At 34.4% G+C, this 16441-nt stretch overlaps 1 protein-coding gene across 5 annotated transcripts in view; it reads left to right on the top strand.

Moving 5' to 3' along the window:
* Positions 1-16441, top strand: part of USP15 (ubiquitin specific peptidase 15) — a 71975-nt gene that overhangs the window by 17485 nt on the left and 38049 nt on the right. For 4 of the 5 annotated variants that reach the window (XM_082755242.1, XM_082755244.1, XM_082755245.1 and 1 more), the window contains exons 3-6: positions 3271-3401; positions 6147-6273; positions 10838-10983; positions 13195-13256. In XM_082755242.1, the coding sequence (XP_082611368.1) occupies positions 3271-3401; positions 6147-6273; positions 10838-10983; positions 13195-13256 (466 nt within the window). Of the gene's footprint in view, positions 1-3270; positions 3402-5488; positions 5508-6146; positions 6274-10837; positions 10984-13194; positions 13257-16441 lie in introns of those variants that run through there. The other variant, XM_082755243.1, reaches the window with a different exon arrangement.

The following is a 16441-nucleotide window of genomic DNA, read 5'->3' as shown; positions in this document are numbered from 1 at the left end:
ATCACTAAATTCAAGAAAATAATTTCAGAAAACTGATGTAGCATGTTGTGCTCATGTTACTTAAATGCTGATCCCTTATTTCCAGAACATATAGATGAAGAGACAGCAATGTAAATTAACAGGCAGAGACTCCAGTTAATTCCAGCATACTCAGATATGATGAAAGTACACCATCTTCAAAAGAAGAATTATATAGTCAACATTAGATGAGCAAAGCAAGCAACAAGGAAGTAGTTATCTAGAATAGCTGATTGTTTATAATAAGAAAACTGTTCCACATGAGGGACTGAATTGTCAGTGTCAGAGGGATTCTTTGGGGGAATAAGGATCTGCAAAAATTATAATAGGAAAATGCCGGAGGCTCCAGAAGGATGGAATGGAATCCAAATGTTATCTTCTACTTACAAACTCTTTTAGCAATATCAGGTCAGTACAGAAATGCACTATGAACTTTTTAAAGAGATATTTGGACCCAAATACACGTTTATGGGTTTCTCTCTACAATCTACTCCCAGTTACAGTGAAATGGTCTTATGGTACTACCAACCACCAGAAGCATAGCATGGAGTGGGCCAAGTAAGAATTGCTCGTGTAAGTCATAAATTGTTTCAGCAAATGTTTCTTGGATATAACTCCTGAATATAGATTTTCCTAAACAGTGAAGACAGTTTTGAATCAAAATTTGAAGCTCTTGGAAGCTGTTACTTTTGCAGATAGTTTGAAATAGACTGAAGGAAAGAAGAAAGTCTTTTTTTCAACAGGCACATTCGTTGACATCTCATTTATTAGGTCACATTAATTATATTTATTTCTATAAATAAGTGTGTTTTGATTTTCCTGTGTATTCACTGAGATGTTCATGTGAAATTCCGTTTTACTTTTTGCTTCAACAATGTATGTATTATGGCTCCCAAAGTGGAATCCACAATCTGAGGTTTTCTTCCCCTTTCCTTTTGTTGCCCTCTGTGTTGGGCTCCTTTTGATATCCCTAATATTTACCATCTCTTCTCTGACTGACATGCTGAGTCTTGCAGAGCTCTTGGACAAAAAGAGGAAACGGGTGCTGCAGCCATAATGATTTCTATAATTGAACCAGATTGGAAGTACGTATCAGATTTACTGATACCACAATATAAAAGTCTGTCTTTGTGTAAGCAAATCTAGAATCACTTCTTGCACATACTTCAACAGATTAAACGGTATCTGACAACTTGTCTGTAGCAGTGTTTCCATCTTTGCTATTGCTACTCAAAAATATGGAAAAATTAAGAAAAAGCAGCTGAAATCATACATTGGTTTTGAGAAGTAAAAATCCTGAAGAGTTTTGAAGTATTTAGGAGCAAGGTAGTTAAGCAAAGAGAATATGTTGAAGCCCGTGATTTTTCCTGCTAAAATTGCAACAAATACTGTGGCGATTTCTGAACTTCATTATTCCCTCTTCTAAAATAACTTCATAATATTAATAGCTGCCTGGTTGTATTTAGGGGATGTGTTGTTGGGTTTCCTTTGTTTAGCTCTTCCTACTAAGTAATTTATGACTTCTGTTGCAGAAAATTGCATGCAAACCATTTGTACCTTCTGACTGCTCAACAAGTCATCTTTAGTCTAGATAGTTTATGTATTATCAAAACAGTATCCTTTTGTCATCTCCAAGCTAAATGTTAGTAACAAATATCACACACTTAAAAATGCATGAACTGAGAACAATCTGTTTCTACCATGTTTTGCTCACATGGCAAAGTACTTGGCTGGAGAGAGAAAGGAGGAGTCAGAACCAGCAGTAAACTAACAGAAGTAGAAGAGTGCTTTGCATCCGTCTTTTCCTGTGTTTCCACCATTCTAGTGACTAAAGCAAAAAGTGTTCCTGTTTCCCTCATTTTCCCATAAAGCCACAAATGCTTTAAGCTAACTGAAGCTGTGGCATATACAGTGGAGTAGGGAGATTCCTAGAGTCTTGGTGAGCTGGAATCTTGTTCATTCCTCCCACAAGAAAGTGAATATGCATCTCTTAAATGTCCTCAATAGTGCTGACCTCCTTTAGAAAAGTTATTGTTAAAACTAGTTTTACTAAATTCTTATGCACACAAAAAAGATAGTTATTATTAAAGGATGATTACTTTTTTAAAATGCTATGGTTTTTGATGCTCAGAGATCTTTTTTAATTGAGGATGCCTCAATTGTTGTTTGTTAAATCTGTGCAGAGGAGACACGAGAAGTCATTAGTGCTTTTCATGTGCATATAATATTCAGATCTTATTTTTGTCCTTATAGAAAAACGTAGGTAACCATCTTCATTTTGTTTAGAAATATTATTTACAAAAATATTTCCAAGAGGAGAGACAATATTTGAAGCAGTTTGAGGTTATTTAGCCTTTTACACTCAGTTTTAATTGTGTACTTTCTACAATTTATTCCTGTAGGACAATGAAAATAGATTGTCTACTTATTACAGTCTATTCTTCGTATATATCTTCATACTTAATTAAGCTTGTTATCCTGCTTCATTCTTTGGAGATTAATGTCTGGGTCTCCCTGTTTGATCTCACTGTGTATAGAGGGATGTTTGCTGCCCTGTAGCTGTATACTTCCAAACGGATAGACAGCTGCCTTCATTGTCTGAGGCTTGCAGTGGTGCAGATCCAGAATCACTTCTTACACATATAGAATAGCTGCTGTCTTGCTACTGTAATAACCATTGAACCAAAGCTAAAAGCATGCTACTTATGTAAGAGGTTGCCAAGCTGTATGTTGTTCAAGTACTGCCTCACTGTCCCTGTGAAGAATTTGGTAGGGACTGTGTTTCCAAAGCACGTAGGATCCTTTAAATAGGAGGATTGTACCAGGCCATTTTCCCAGTTTGTCATGGAGTGAATAACTTCGAACTTTGCCGCAATCTACTGTAGCTACCCGTTCTTTCCTATTCAGTTAAAGATGTGGCAGTAACATGAAATGGAAGTGTCCGTGGTGATGTGGAAATATGTACAAAGGTGGGGAAATGGATTGGATTTTCTGAAAGCTGTGTGCAATCACAAGATAGGTGCTCATGATTGCATGTGGTTTTCTTTTGCATTCATGAGAGCAGGAATACTACCTGTAATAGGTATGATATCTGTGTACTGAATAGCATGCCGGAATAGTTCCAAAAGTTTTGCTTTGAACGCCATAACCGTGACTCAGAAAATATTGTTTGCTATTTATATGAAAAAATAATGTTTCTTTAAAAGCTTAGCAGAATTAATGTACTGAAGTAAAAATATCTTTCTCTTACAGATGGTGATTCTCAGTCTCTCAAGGAACATCTCATTGATGAGCTGGACTACATCCTTTTGCCAACTGAAGGCTGGAATAGGCTAGTTAGCTGGTACACGCTGATGGAAGGTCAAGAGCCAATAGCTCGCAAGGTACTCTTAACTTACCTACTGGGATGAATGTGATTCAAATGTAGTCCTGCAAAATGCAGGAAATCCACAGGAATTCATTAGGAGTTGTATTTACTAGAAGGTTTTAAGCCTTGGCCTGTGATGACTATATAGACAAATCCTGCTTTCATTGCTTATACATACCTAATTTTTATTCACATTTTAGAGACTCAAATTTTGAAAACTGAGAAAAAAAGGATGCAAAGAATATAATGCTTTTTTTCTGGAAATAATCCCACTAATTTTTCAAGATTTTTTGAGAAGATCTTGCTTTAGAAGCTTGTAAGTCTATTAATGCAAATGATTTTGTAATTAAGTATAAAACCCTAAAACTGTATTGGCTGTATTAGTGAAAAGTCTAGTTCTAATAGAGTTAACACTGGCAGAGTGATTGGTTGCTCCTCTCCTGAAGAGCAGAATCTTCTGTTTCTGGCAACTTGCTATGGTAGTTTTTTGTTTAAGCAAAAAGATAAACAAAACAAAAAGTTATCTGAATATAACTAGTCCATGGTACACTGGATACTGTGACCCTATATCAGTATGAGACTGTCAAAAATTAACATATTTGACTATTTGCTCTAGAACCTGTCATCCTTATTGTTAATATTGGTAATATAATGTTTTACCAGTTTATTGATGAGATAATTATTTCTGTTTGGATTATTTCTCAATATTTTCAGAATAGTGATTTAATTTGCATCATCACTGGAGTGAATTACTAAGCTTTAGAAATGGCAAACATACCCAAATGCATTTTAAATTGATCTTTAGGGCATATTCTTTAAATTATGGAGATCTTTATTTCAATTCTTTAAAAGTTGCTGAAAAAGTCTATTATAATTAGAACATAGTTCAATATGCTTTTTGGTGTAATAAAATTTTTTCCCTCTTTGACGTGAATATGGTATAAATACATGCATGCTGTCCGCTTACTTCAAATGTGTTCCTTTCAAACAATTGCCAGATTTAGCTATGGAATGATTTTTGTTTTCAAGATCCATTTGGTCAGCAAGGAAATTTTGTTTTAACATTTTCTTTAGTACATTAAGAGACATAGAGACATTCTTTTTTACAGAAACAAGCCTGGAATGTCTCCATTTTTCTTTAGTTCTTTAAGAGCTGAAATCCATCAGAATGGCTCTACTTCAAATATACATATGTATTATCAATTTAGTACTGTTGTTCCTGAAGATGAGTTTCAGGAAACTGAATGCTTTTATATCATCATTGTAAATGTTCAGCAATTTTAAGGTTTTAGAGGGAAATGGAAGGAGAGAGAAGGTAATGAAAGTATCTTTGTACTTGGAAGGAAGTGACTGGAAAATGCATGTGGTGTAATGAGTCACCAGGTAGACTGGCATAGGTTTATTATGTTCTGCCAATATGAACAGTAGTTGTCATCTGAGATACATATTCAAGTTCAAATTGGGTAGTTTTTTTTTTTTGATGCTCTTCTCATTTGTTCACAATTCTTTCTCCTATCTGTCTTAATGTTTTTTTTCATAGTGATAGCATGATAATTTGATGCTTTTCTTTCATCTCCTTTGTTACCCCCTACTTTTTAGGGTAGGAGGGGGACACAAGGAAGGTGTTTGAAATGTGAATTCAAATTTTAAATTGATACAAAGTTGTGCTTTATCCATGTCAAATAACATTAATTTATATATAGTAATACATCTACTAAGTTGTAAATCTTATTCTCAGAAATGTCTTAGTGATATTGTTCAGTTTTGTTTACTGCAACTATTTTGTTGTTACACTAGTAGCTGAAAACCTGAGTAAGCTGCTCAATTTAAGACACATTTTTTATTTAAATCTAATGATTGCCAGCCATGATAGTTAAGGCAAACAACTGAACAACAGTGGAATTGTTCATTATTTTTTTGTTCCTATAGCGCATACATACAATTTATATTACAAGTTATATTTGTACAGCAGATCTCTTCTAGCTATTAGCTGGTGGCTTTTTTTTTTAACCATATTTGTCAGATGTATCACATATCAGGGTGATGGTTATTTTGGGAACAGTCTACATGACTAAGTACTGCAGTTACACTTTGGAAGATCAAAAGGAAAAACATTTAAGAGGTGACCCTGAATATTTTTTTCTATGTTTTACTTTTATAAAAGAGGAATTCCTGTATACTTTACTAGTTTGTAGTAGGAGTTACTAAAGTGAACAATTACAAACAACTGTAATGAGTAGCTGAAATTTCAAATGGATGTATTCATTACCAGAACATAGCTGATATTTGTAGGTATTGTCTAAATACAAGATTTGTTTAAAAATCAGCTATGCAATATCCATAATTTAGTAGTGTGTATTGGTTTTGAAAAGTATTCATTAAGTGTGAAAACTAGATCTTCATGTTTTGATGAAACAGCATACAATGAATTTGTTCTGAAATAAAAAATAACTTTTGCTGTTTATCTTTTGATTAAGTATCTTACCTTTAGATTAAGCATGAATATTTGTGATTTCCACTGTACTTAAGACTGTGAAAATCGTGGTGTTATACACAGATAAGACACAAAGGTTGTGAGAAAATTTTTACTTTTCAGTATGCTGTATTTCTAAAAAGTTACAGTAGAATTTCAGTTCTAGTTTTTGACGTTTATTAAGTGTCTTGCTTTCCCTGAACTTATTTTTTTTAAGAGGTCTCAAATATTTTGAAGTGTGTTTATAAAAATGTTTGGACTGATACTTCATGTTAATCTGTTTTTCAGGTTGTTGAACAGGGTATGTTTGTAAAGCACTGCAAAGTAGAAGTATATCTAACAGAATTAAAGCTTTGTGAAAATGGAAATATGAACAATGTTGTCACGCGAAGATTTAGTAAAGCTGATACAATAGGTATGGGAACTATTTTAACCTTATATGATTGTTACTTGTTTAAATAGTACATTGTAGTGAGTTCTGAATAAATAAATCTCTATATAAAATGATAGATGGGCATTGTAACCATTACAAAGAATGAGACTAGTCTTGTTTGGGTCAAAATGAGAAATTAAACAATAGTAATAATATTTTTAATACAATTTAAAAAAAATGTATTTTATCTAGACAGCTATGTTAACTCTAGAGATTACTCTGCTTGATTTCTAAAAAGTGCAAATGTTTTTCATTACCTTAATTGAATTCCGTTGTTCTTTTTCTTGGCTTTTGGTGTATAAGAAGTGCAATTTTTCATATGTTTCCATAGATGTATTTCATTAGTCATACATAAAGAGAAGGGTGTATTACAAAACACAAGAATGAATTGGATTTGTAAATTAATGCGTAAAGGTGACTTACAAAAGTAAACTTCTTTGGGCTGTGAAGTGGCAGGCCAGACACGCTTTCATAGAGTAACTGAGTCCTGTATTAAATATGTGTCTTTATTTTGCTGCTCTTTAAACATTGTGTCAGTTTTTGAAACCATATTAAAAACATATCTGTCTCTGAAAATAGCAATCAGAATGTATACAAAGATATAGCTGATCACATAAGCTCACTTTTTTGGTATATTTATTTTTTTTGTCTTTCTGAGACAACATTCTTTCAAAGAAGTATATTTGTGCAGTTAAAATTGGGCTTTATGCCAAGGGCATAAAGTCAAGCCCAGCCATTACTCTTAATTACTTGACATCAGCATAGACTTTTCAGCTTTAACTTGTAGTAGTTTATACTTGCCACCCTTTAGTTTTTTGCAGAATGCATGTTTTAAAAACAGAATAATTTTCCCTCATTAGGTTTTAATCTTCAAGTTAAACAGATAATCATCTGCTTGTAACAGAATAAAAAAAAATGTAAAATCTGTCCTTGAAAAAAGGCTTCGATGTTGTGTGTTAATTGGCCTTTTTGGGATCTGGTTTATATTGGCAACATGTACTTCATTAGTCTCTAAGCAAACCTAGAAACTTAGAAAAAACAATTTCGTGTTATCTTTCCCTGAGGACCACCAAATACAAGCTAGTTTACAGCTATATTGAATTAAATTCTAGCATTGGAATTCTAGCATACATAATGGATGAGTTTCTGATATTTGCTTTCTCTAATCAGAAACAAGACATTTTGGAACAACCATTCTGGAATTACTTGAATGTGTGTTCACTTTTTCTTAGCATAGAGAGAATGATAATTATGAGAAAAATTCTCATAAAGGGTAATAAGTAATGATCAGGCTCACTGGCAACCCTGTTCGAGACACTGACCTTATTTGGTTTCCTGAGATGTGGATGAGATGCTCTTGGAAGCCTTAAAAACATCTCTTTTCTGAAGCTGAATCTTCTTAAGGAGAGCAGAAAGCTGTGCCATTCTAGCCAGGACATCCAAAAGAGTTGATATCACAGAAAAAGAACCAGAAAAATCAAGACCAGTTTTAAGAGTGAAAGAATAACTGATTCCTGCATTTCTCATATTATCTCTTAATAACGTGATATTTTTTTTCTGTCCTTACATTAAATATATTTAAGGTAGTTCTAGTATTCATAGAGCTTGTAGCAGAGCAGAGATGCTTATTGTATCAATAAATAATATGCAAGAGGAATCTTACAAAACCTTGAATATTGTTCACCCTTGCTTGCATATGCCAGTGATGATGGGCTGCAGAAGTGTTGTAGTGCAGAAGTCAATATCAATTTCACTGAGGTGAGTGGAGAAAAAGTACTTAGGTCTTTTCAAGAAGTTTTAGTACCTCTACCCATCATCATTACTTATATTATTTATTAAAGGTCAGGACAAGACCTTCCTTAATTCTTATAAACAGAGAAGGTTTTGGAGAACCTTAAATACTCTAAGCACAATATAACATTCACCTGCTGATCTTCAAATGTGTGTTATTCCTGCAATTCCTTTGTTTTTCTGCTCAAGTAGAAACTTAAGTTAGACTGTATGTCAGCAAGTTAGTACAAGGTAGGAAAAAATAATTATAGAGGACAGACCTGATGATGACAGTCACTTTCTTGGTATTGTGTTGGACATATCCAGTGTGTTCTTTGGACCTTCTTGGAGATCTCCTACAGTTGAGGACTCTGACCTTGGAGGCACCACATCTTAAAGACTGATGACCAAGCCTTTTTTATTTTGATTGTTTTAGTATAAAAGAAAGTGAGTTAGACATAGTTCAGGAAGCATTTCAGTCTGGTTGTTGCTGATCATTAGGACTTCTGAGTAAAAATGAGTTAATGAACTCTTGAGGAGTTTTATTTATATGAATGTATAAAAACAGTTCAGTTACCACCTGTAGAATCTGTAGACTTCTTCTACCTTTAGTTAAGACTTTTACAAATGAGAAAATGACAGAAAGACTGTCTGTAGCCTCATTTACGGGTGAATAAGAGTCAAGTTGCATCTGCAGTGCCTTAAAACGATTCCAAAACTGAGCTGATAAACTTAATAGAAGATTACACCAGAGGCCCTGAATCTATGTTTTTTTGGGGATTGTTGACAGTAAATGGTCTTGGCAAATGGCTTTATGACTTGTTTCTGCCATTTATTTGCTGCAGAAAAAAAGAATGGAAAGCTTGCTGCCCTTGAGGACAGTTTGTTGTGGAATCAGTGACTACCAGCCTTTTCCTTCTTTAGGAAGCTGAGATTACTGCTGCTTAGTACAGATTAACATCTTGCTGCAGTTTCCTTCAGACAGTGCATGTAATAGCACTAGCCCTTAGGAGCCAGGGTGTATTTGGATTAGGATCCTCTGAACTCAATCGTCTCACCCTGACTGTTCTACATAGTGCTGCAGAATAGTGCTTAGATTGTGCATCTGTTCTCTTTTTTCCTTTTTGTTCATATTTGTACTTGAACAGGCACATACATCCTAGGCCATAAGCCAACAGTTCAGTGATACTTGGTGGGAATGCACTCTTCCCATGGTCTCAGACATAATGTATGCTGTATCTCATCTGATGGGACTGATGCTTCCCGTCCCATAACAGTTCTCTGAGTGAAGCTGGAATAGGAGGTACTAATGTAATACTTACTAAGAGTAAGAGCAGAAATGCTCAAATATTTAATTTTCATGGTTATTAATAAGTTAATGAAAAAGTATCTTTTGTAATTATTTTGTTTTCTAGTAAACACCATTGATAAATCTAGATTTTTTTTTTTGGAAGATTGTGCCAGCTAGATTCATTCTCACGTTCAAAGATAAGTTATTTGAAAGCATTGGTTGAACTGGTTCTGACCAAAAAGTCAACAAAAAGCATTGCTTATAGCTCCTACCTTGCGTATATCTGTTACAGAAACAGATGATCCAGTTAAACAGTTGCTTTCATACTAAAATATAAGTTGAGTAGTTTAGAAGGAGATTGTATTCAATTGTCTGCAATATCTACAAATATCATTGATGGCTTGTCGTGCATTTCACAAATCAATGGCCGTATTTTTAAAAGATACTTCTAAGCATCAGGTCTCATTTTGACTTTTCATATTTAGCGCAGTGATAATAGAAGAGAATCTTAAGAGGGCAAGGGGAATTCTAGTGTTTCAGCACTGATGCTTTTATCCTGAGAATAGTAGTGTTTTTAGTGATCATCAGGAAGGCAACTGTATTTTTCATGACTCTTGTTTTGTTTTCTGTTCTAGTTGTTACAAGGCTTGACTGCCACGGGGCTTTATGAATTTACCAATTTAAAAACACCAAAGTGAGGTTGCTGTGATGTAGCACTGCACATATTAGTTCAAATTAAAGCACTCTTTCGTAAATTTGATTTTGCATAAGGAGAATGGAGTTAATTATGAACTTAAACTCCAGTTGTACGCAGTAGTTATGCTACCTCAAAATTATGTTTCTGGCAAGTAGAGTAGGAGATGGCAGACCATTTCATTACAAATATTTCAGGAACATCAAATCTTGAATGGTTCTTCTAGAATATATTTCTGTACTTCAGTTTTGCAGAGTAGTCTTTAATTTCTGTGAGTGTGAGAGTTAAATTTAGTATGTGTTTGTGGTGGTCAGTGCTAATTCCACTGGAATGTGGGTAGTAGAAGGTTTAGAAAAACATCGGATTGATTTAAGAAGAGGAACAGAAGGACTTGCCCTCTCAGCCCCTTTTTTTTGTTGTTGTTGTTGCCAATTTCATGTCTAATTATTCCCTATTCACCCACACTCCTGTGGTACCACACTTTGAGAAGTGAGTAGGCAGTACCTAGGGGGTACCTCCTGTCATCTGTTACTTACGTACTTTTCTTTATTTGGTATGCTTTCCTAGGAGATTCAGGAGAGAATAAAATACACCTCTGACTATTTCTATCTTAAAGGCATGCTAACTGGCAACTTCCTGCTTTTGCTACAGCATGATGTAGTTGTATGGCCATTTCTACAGTTTGATCTGTATTTTCAGTATTAAAAAAATAGTAATTCTGATATTTTATTTGACTTAATAGTGTTTATCTATTTAAATGCTAACCTTCTGTTTTCTCCTTTTCAAAACAGATACAATTGAAAAAGAGATAAGAAAAATCTTCAATATTCCAGGTGAAAAGGAGACCAGATTGTGGAACAAATACATGAGTAATACTTTTGAACCATTGAATAAACCAGATAGTACCATACAAGATGCTGGTTTATATCAGGGACAGGTAATAAGTGATATCATTTCCTTTTTTTATGCATTTATTTTTTGCTCATGAAAATGTAGTTCGTTCTAATACATTTTCCATCTTTTTAAGTGCAGTTTAACTCCTGTCCTAATAGATGGTGTCAGGGGTAGAGGATTTTTTTTTTTTTTAAACAACTTAGAGTAAAAGTAGTCTTTAGGTGTATTTTCATAATTAAAGATGAGTTTATCACTCCTGTTAAATTAGAAGTAAATGAATGTTACATTGCTGACTTGAACTTAGTAAAAACCTGAAATAAAATATTCCTAGGATCCGGAATATGTTTCTACAATGAAACCTAAATTTAGGATAATAGAAGACTCAAATTCCAGTGTCTAGATTTCAGAAAGAAGTTAAGAAAAAATGAAATCTTTTTCAGATAAGAACTATAGAGATAGGAGCTCAAAAGCCTGTTTTTGCATGAGACTACATCATCACTTAAAAAAATCTTCCTATAAAGGTATTTTTACAAGATAATTCTTTTAACTTTACAAATGAGAATAAAGCTATACAAATATAAATGTGATCTGATTGAAGAATTTTATCATCAGAATATCTTTCCAGATTACATTGATTCTTAGTCTTCAAATCAAGTTGGCTTTTTTTCAGCAGCTGTGGTTCATGCGATCATGGTGCAAAATATGAGTTGATAAGATTTGATGGCAGTAGTTGTAGACAAGATTGTGCTAAAATATTTCCTTTTACCTTGAAATACTTGGCTTTGGCCTACTCAACAGCAGTATTTATGCTGTGCTTCAGTTTTCTTTTATGGCATGGAAGGTAAGTAATCAGTGCACCAAAATAACAGCTTGAACTATTTTGCCCTTTAACTTCATGCCACGCGCACTTAAACCCTCACACAGTTAATTTTCACAATGCAGAGGTCCTGCTGTAAGGACCCAATAAAGATTTGCCTCAGAGATATAACATGCAAATAGCCTCTATTCCAGTGAAACATTAACTGTGAAGCACGCGTGGTCTAATATAGCCATAAAAAGATCTGCAGGTGACATCTGTACTTTCAGCAGAACAAATATTTTTCAAAACAGAGTTTAACTGTGGTTTCTGAAAATGCCAAATACCATGTCAGAGCATGTGTTTGGGTTAGTTGTACTTGCTGACACACAAGGTTGTTAATTTTATTGTCAAGACTCCTAATTTAAGGATAGTTATCCTATTAGTCTATCTAATATAATAGTTACTTTTTTTCCATGTAATTATAAACTATAAATTGTTTTGAATTTTTCAATTTGTTTTTGAAGTGAGCTTTTAAGGATTCCATTGAACTTTTACATCTGCATCTTCCTTTAATTTAGTGGTCTCTGAGAACCAAAAGGAAATATTGGCAGAACTTGTTTTTTAGCATTCAAGACCAAAGATAGCAAACCTCCATCTTCCAGACAGAAAATTATTCATGGTAGAAAGCTGGTTTTCAATGGCATGTCTTAATGTATTCAGATTGAAAATATGATTTCACCTCCAAATGGCAGCCTGATTTGTGTAAGGTTTTGAGGACAAATGCATATGTGTATGCATGTCTGTGTGTAGCTTGGCAGTTAGTGTCCTGAAATATCAGCATAAAATTAGGGATAATTATTTTCATTTCAGAATGAAGAGTTAGATTCAGTTCAAATACTGGAATCTAGTTACCATTTCAGATGATCTCGGCTACCCCAGCTGTCAAGCCAGAAAGGCATGAGCTTTTTGTGGGTCCTGTGTCATGTCTGCCAGCATAGGGCAGATATCTCAAATACCCAAAGGCGTTTCAAATGGCACTTGCCTGTGTTTGGGACTGAGTGTTCTGTACTCCCGTTTGTACCAATAACAACTTGAGTTAAATGAATTTCATTAGACAACTGTCCTGTTTGGAAAATCAGTATTAGATGAATGCTTCTTAAAACAAACAAAAAACCCCTCAAGACTATGATTTTCAGAATATCAAGGCGGAAAAATGTTGTTTTTGTTTGTTTGTTTTTTACTTACCTGTGTTATGTGAGGCAAAATTCCTTTGGTTCCATTTTTTAACAGGGCTGTTGTAGAGACATGATTTCTACAAATTCATAGACTCTGTTTAGATTGGTCTTCTGACCTCTTTAAGATCTTGCCATTTTACTCAAAAATTGTTGAGGTATATTAAAGGATGTGCTGAAGGTTGCCCAAAGTGTTTTTATGATTTATTTTTTTTTATGGTAGGTACTGGTGATAGAACAGAAGAATGAGGATGGAACATGGCCAAGAGGTCCTTCAGCTCCTAAGTAAGTTGTGAGTTTGCCACGTTCGCTATAGCTTAACTGTTTTCCCATGTTCTTTTGCTCTAAAACACAGCTGGTTTTAAAAGTGGTGTTCTATTTTTAAAATCAACATTTAGATGTTTCAGCTGAAAAAAATGCAAAATAGTGTATTTGTTTTAAGTGCTGCACATTATAGAACATAACATAAAAACGGTGACTTCCTGCATATGCATTGCATAATTTTGTTGCTTTAGGCCAGTGATACACTTTGTCCTGCTTAAAAATAGGAAAAAAAAAAAAAAACTGTAGTAGGAAATTGTCAAACTTGGCTTAAATTTCTATTTCAAGTGTATTTGCTAGGATAACATAGATGAATGCATTTTATCAGTATTTTTCTTAAGTGTAAATGTTTTCATTACTATCTTGTCCTTTTATCTTCAGAACACATAATACTTAAACACAAATATTACTTAAATTTCATTCTGCATTGCCAGGACGTTGCTTTTGTTCTTTGTTGGGCTGTCATCAATTTACAGATTATGATGTTATTTTTCTTTTCTGTTTTTTTCGTGTGGTCATTATGACCAGCACCTTGATAACAGCAAGTAAATAGAAGAAGACTTAAGTGTGACTTTTTTCATTTAGCTAGATACTTTTGTAAATTTTGTTTCTAGGATATAAATCACATTCTCTGTCATATACACAGGTTTTGATGAACAGTTGGAACTTATACCAGCCTTACAAATAGTTAACTGTTTATTCCCCTTTGTAGATGGGTTCTCGAGCATATCTTTTACTGAGAAGTTCTTTACGTTCCTTTTATTTCTTTTTTTTTTTTTTTAATTCTGAATTCATGTAATGAGATTCACTGTTTTTAAGACATTTTTTGTAGAATCTTTGCTTATCATTTGAAGGACGGAGATTCTTAATCTTCTTGGCATTTTATCTCAAGCACTTATTGGGAGCAACAGCTTATATTAAGTTGCTTAATGAAGTTTGAGTTGTTCAATTTAAGCTTAATATGAACAGTATCATCTTGCTTAGCAAGACGTTATGACAAAAAGAAATGAGAATGTAGAGCACCAGAAGGAACAGGATGCAAAATAATTGAAGTTTAATCTCTGACTTCAAAAAGCATCTAGTTAAAATGTAAGTTCTGAGTCAAATTTTAAATGTAGATTTTGAAGTTTATATGCATTTAGGTAACTGAGTATCATGGCTTCTTTTGAAAGTTTTGATAGCAAGATATTCTTGGTACCGGTATCTGCTTTGATTCTGCCAAATTTTCATTACACTTTTTAGAAGGCGTTGAGAAACTGCATGTAAATTAATGTATATCATCTGGAAAATCCTTCCTTGGGGACAAGTAAAATGGCTATAGAAAGTTCTGGTGTCGGAGAAGGCTTATAAGTAAATCGGAAAATGAGGGTGAAATGGGGGTATGTTTTTGAGATTTGGCAACTGTCACAAACATTGAAATTTGGTATTCAGATGCACTGTAATAATGGAGGGTTTGCAATATTTAGTAGATTCACACAGAAGTTATAAACAAGCAGTACTGAGCCAAGGTTTTAGACAGATGTAAAAACCTTGTGAAAAATGTTTAGAGGGGTAAAAGTATAATACACTTGCTTTTGAGTCTCCTGTGTGAGATACACTGGGATTGTTAATATTAGTTTGTCATCAGCAGTAGTATGCCTCCATGCACCTTCTTACAGTCCTGTCATTGAGGACATGCATTCACTGAGAGCTGGGAGTAGCTCTTTGTAGTGCCTCTTTTAGAAGAGTACAGATTGCAAATATAATTTCTGAGGCCAGATGATAAAATGCCATATTTTAAAAGGTCAAAATGTAGAGTCCTGGAAAGTGAAATATTTCTAGTGCTTGAAAAGGCCAGGATTGTTTTCAAAACATCACCTGAGCTTTTCATAGAATCACAGAATAGCCGAGGTTGGGAGCAGGCCTAGTCCTAACGTCTGCTCAAAGAATGGTCCGTTGAAACAGGCTGCCTGAGTCTGTGTCCGTCTGGTTTGGAGCATCTGCAAGAAATGTCCTTTCAGTGTGCACCACTGAGGTCTCTATACCACCAGGTATTTATACGCATTGGTAAGATCCCCTCCCCAGAGCCTTTCTCTTCTTGAGGCTGAGTAGTCCTGGCTCTAACCATTCCTCCCTCAGTGTGTACTGGTGCCAGGGTTATTCCTTGCCACGTGCATGACTTTGCATTTCCTTCTATGAAACTTGATGAGGCTCCTCTCTGCCCATTTCTCCAGCCTGCAGAGGTCCCTCTGAATGGCAGCACAGCCTGTGTGGTGACAGTTGAAAATCAGATAGTAAGGTGTTTTGCACATTTTCCCTGCCTTTTTCTTCGTAGCAGAAGCATAACAAACAGTCTCTACATTGATTGCTTCTATTGGCAGCTTTTATACCTACTGTAGGTGATGGAAGAGGAGGGTTTTTTTCCTTAAGAAGCATGTTAAAGGCGTGATCATTTTTTTCTGCAGCAACAACATACTTATTTTGAAAGAGGCAAAACTGTGACATCAATTTGCTATAGAAAAGAATACCTTGGAAAATAATTATGATTTTCTCATAATGAATCAGTATAAGTGATTACAAGCTCACTTATTAGTGAGCTTTTTATTACCAAAACAATTGTTTTTTTCTTATAAAGGAACTTGGAGAAATTGATTTTAGGCTTGAGATTTTTTTTATGTAGGATGAGAGACTCTGCTGTGCAGTTGAGAATTTCAGCTCTATGTCCAAGCTTATCAGTGCTTAGATTTGTTATATGTGTACTGTTGTTCTGACTTCTGAACTTAGGTTATTTTGGAAGCAGTTGCAAAATCTCCTACTTTAAAAACAAACAAACAAACAAAAAAACTCACCTCTTAAGTCTACTGATATCTATTATTGTCTCATAGTTTAACACTGCTTGTAAAATGTTATTTTTTTTTTTTTCTGGAAGTATATGAATGTGGTTGGTGTACATTTTTTAGAATGTATACAGAGTCAGTCTTCTGCCTTGGGAACAGCTGGATTTTTGGCACTCTGCAAGGTTCTGTTTATATCAACGCTATCAGCTACTGGGATTTTGTTGCTCAGGAAGTTTGGCTTCTGTGAAACTGTTTCTAGGGAGCTCATAGTGACTTCTCCTCAAATGTCTTTACTGTCATCTGTTCCTTAAAATAGCTATTATTCAGCATTAA

Source organism: Aythya marila (genome assembly GCF_965140915.1).
Source record: "Aythya marila genome assembly, chromosome: 1".
NCBI lineage: Eukaryota > Metazoa > Chordata > Aves > Anseriformes > Anatidae > Aythya > Aythya marila.
This window is presented reverse-complemented; position numbering and strand designations above follow the sequence as displayed.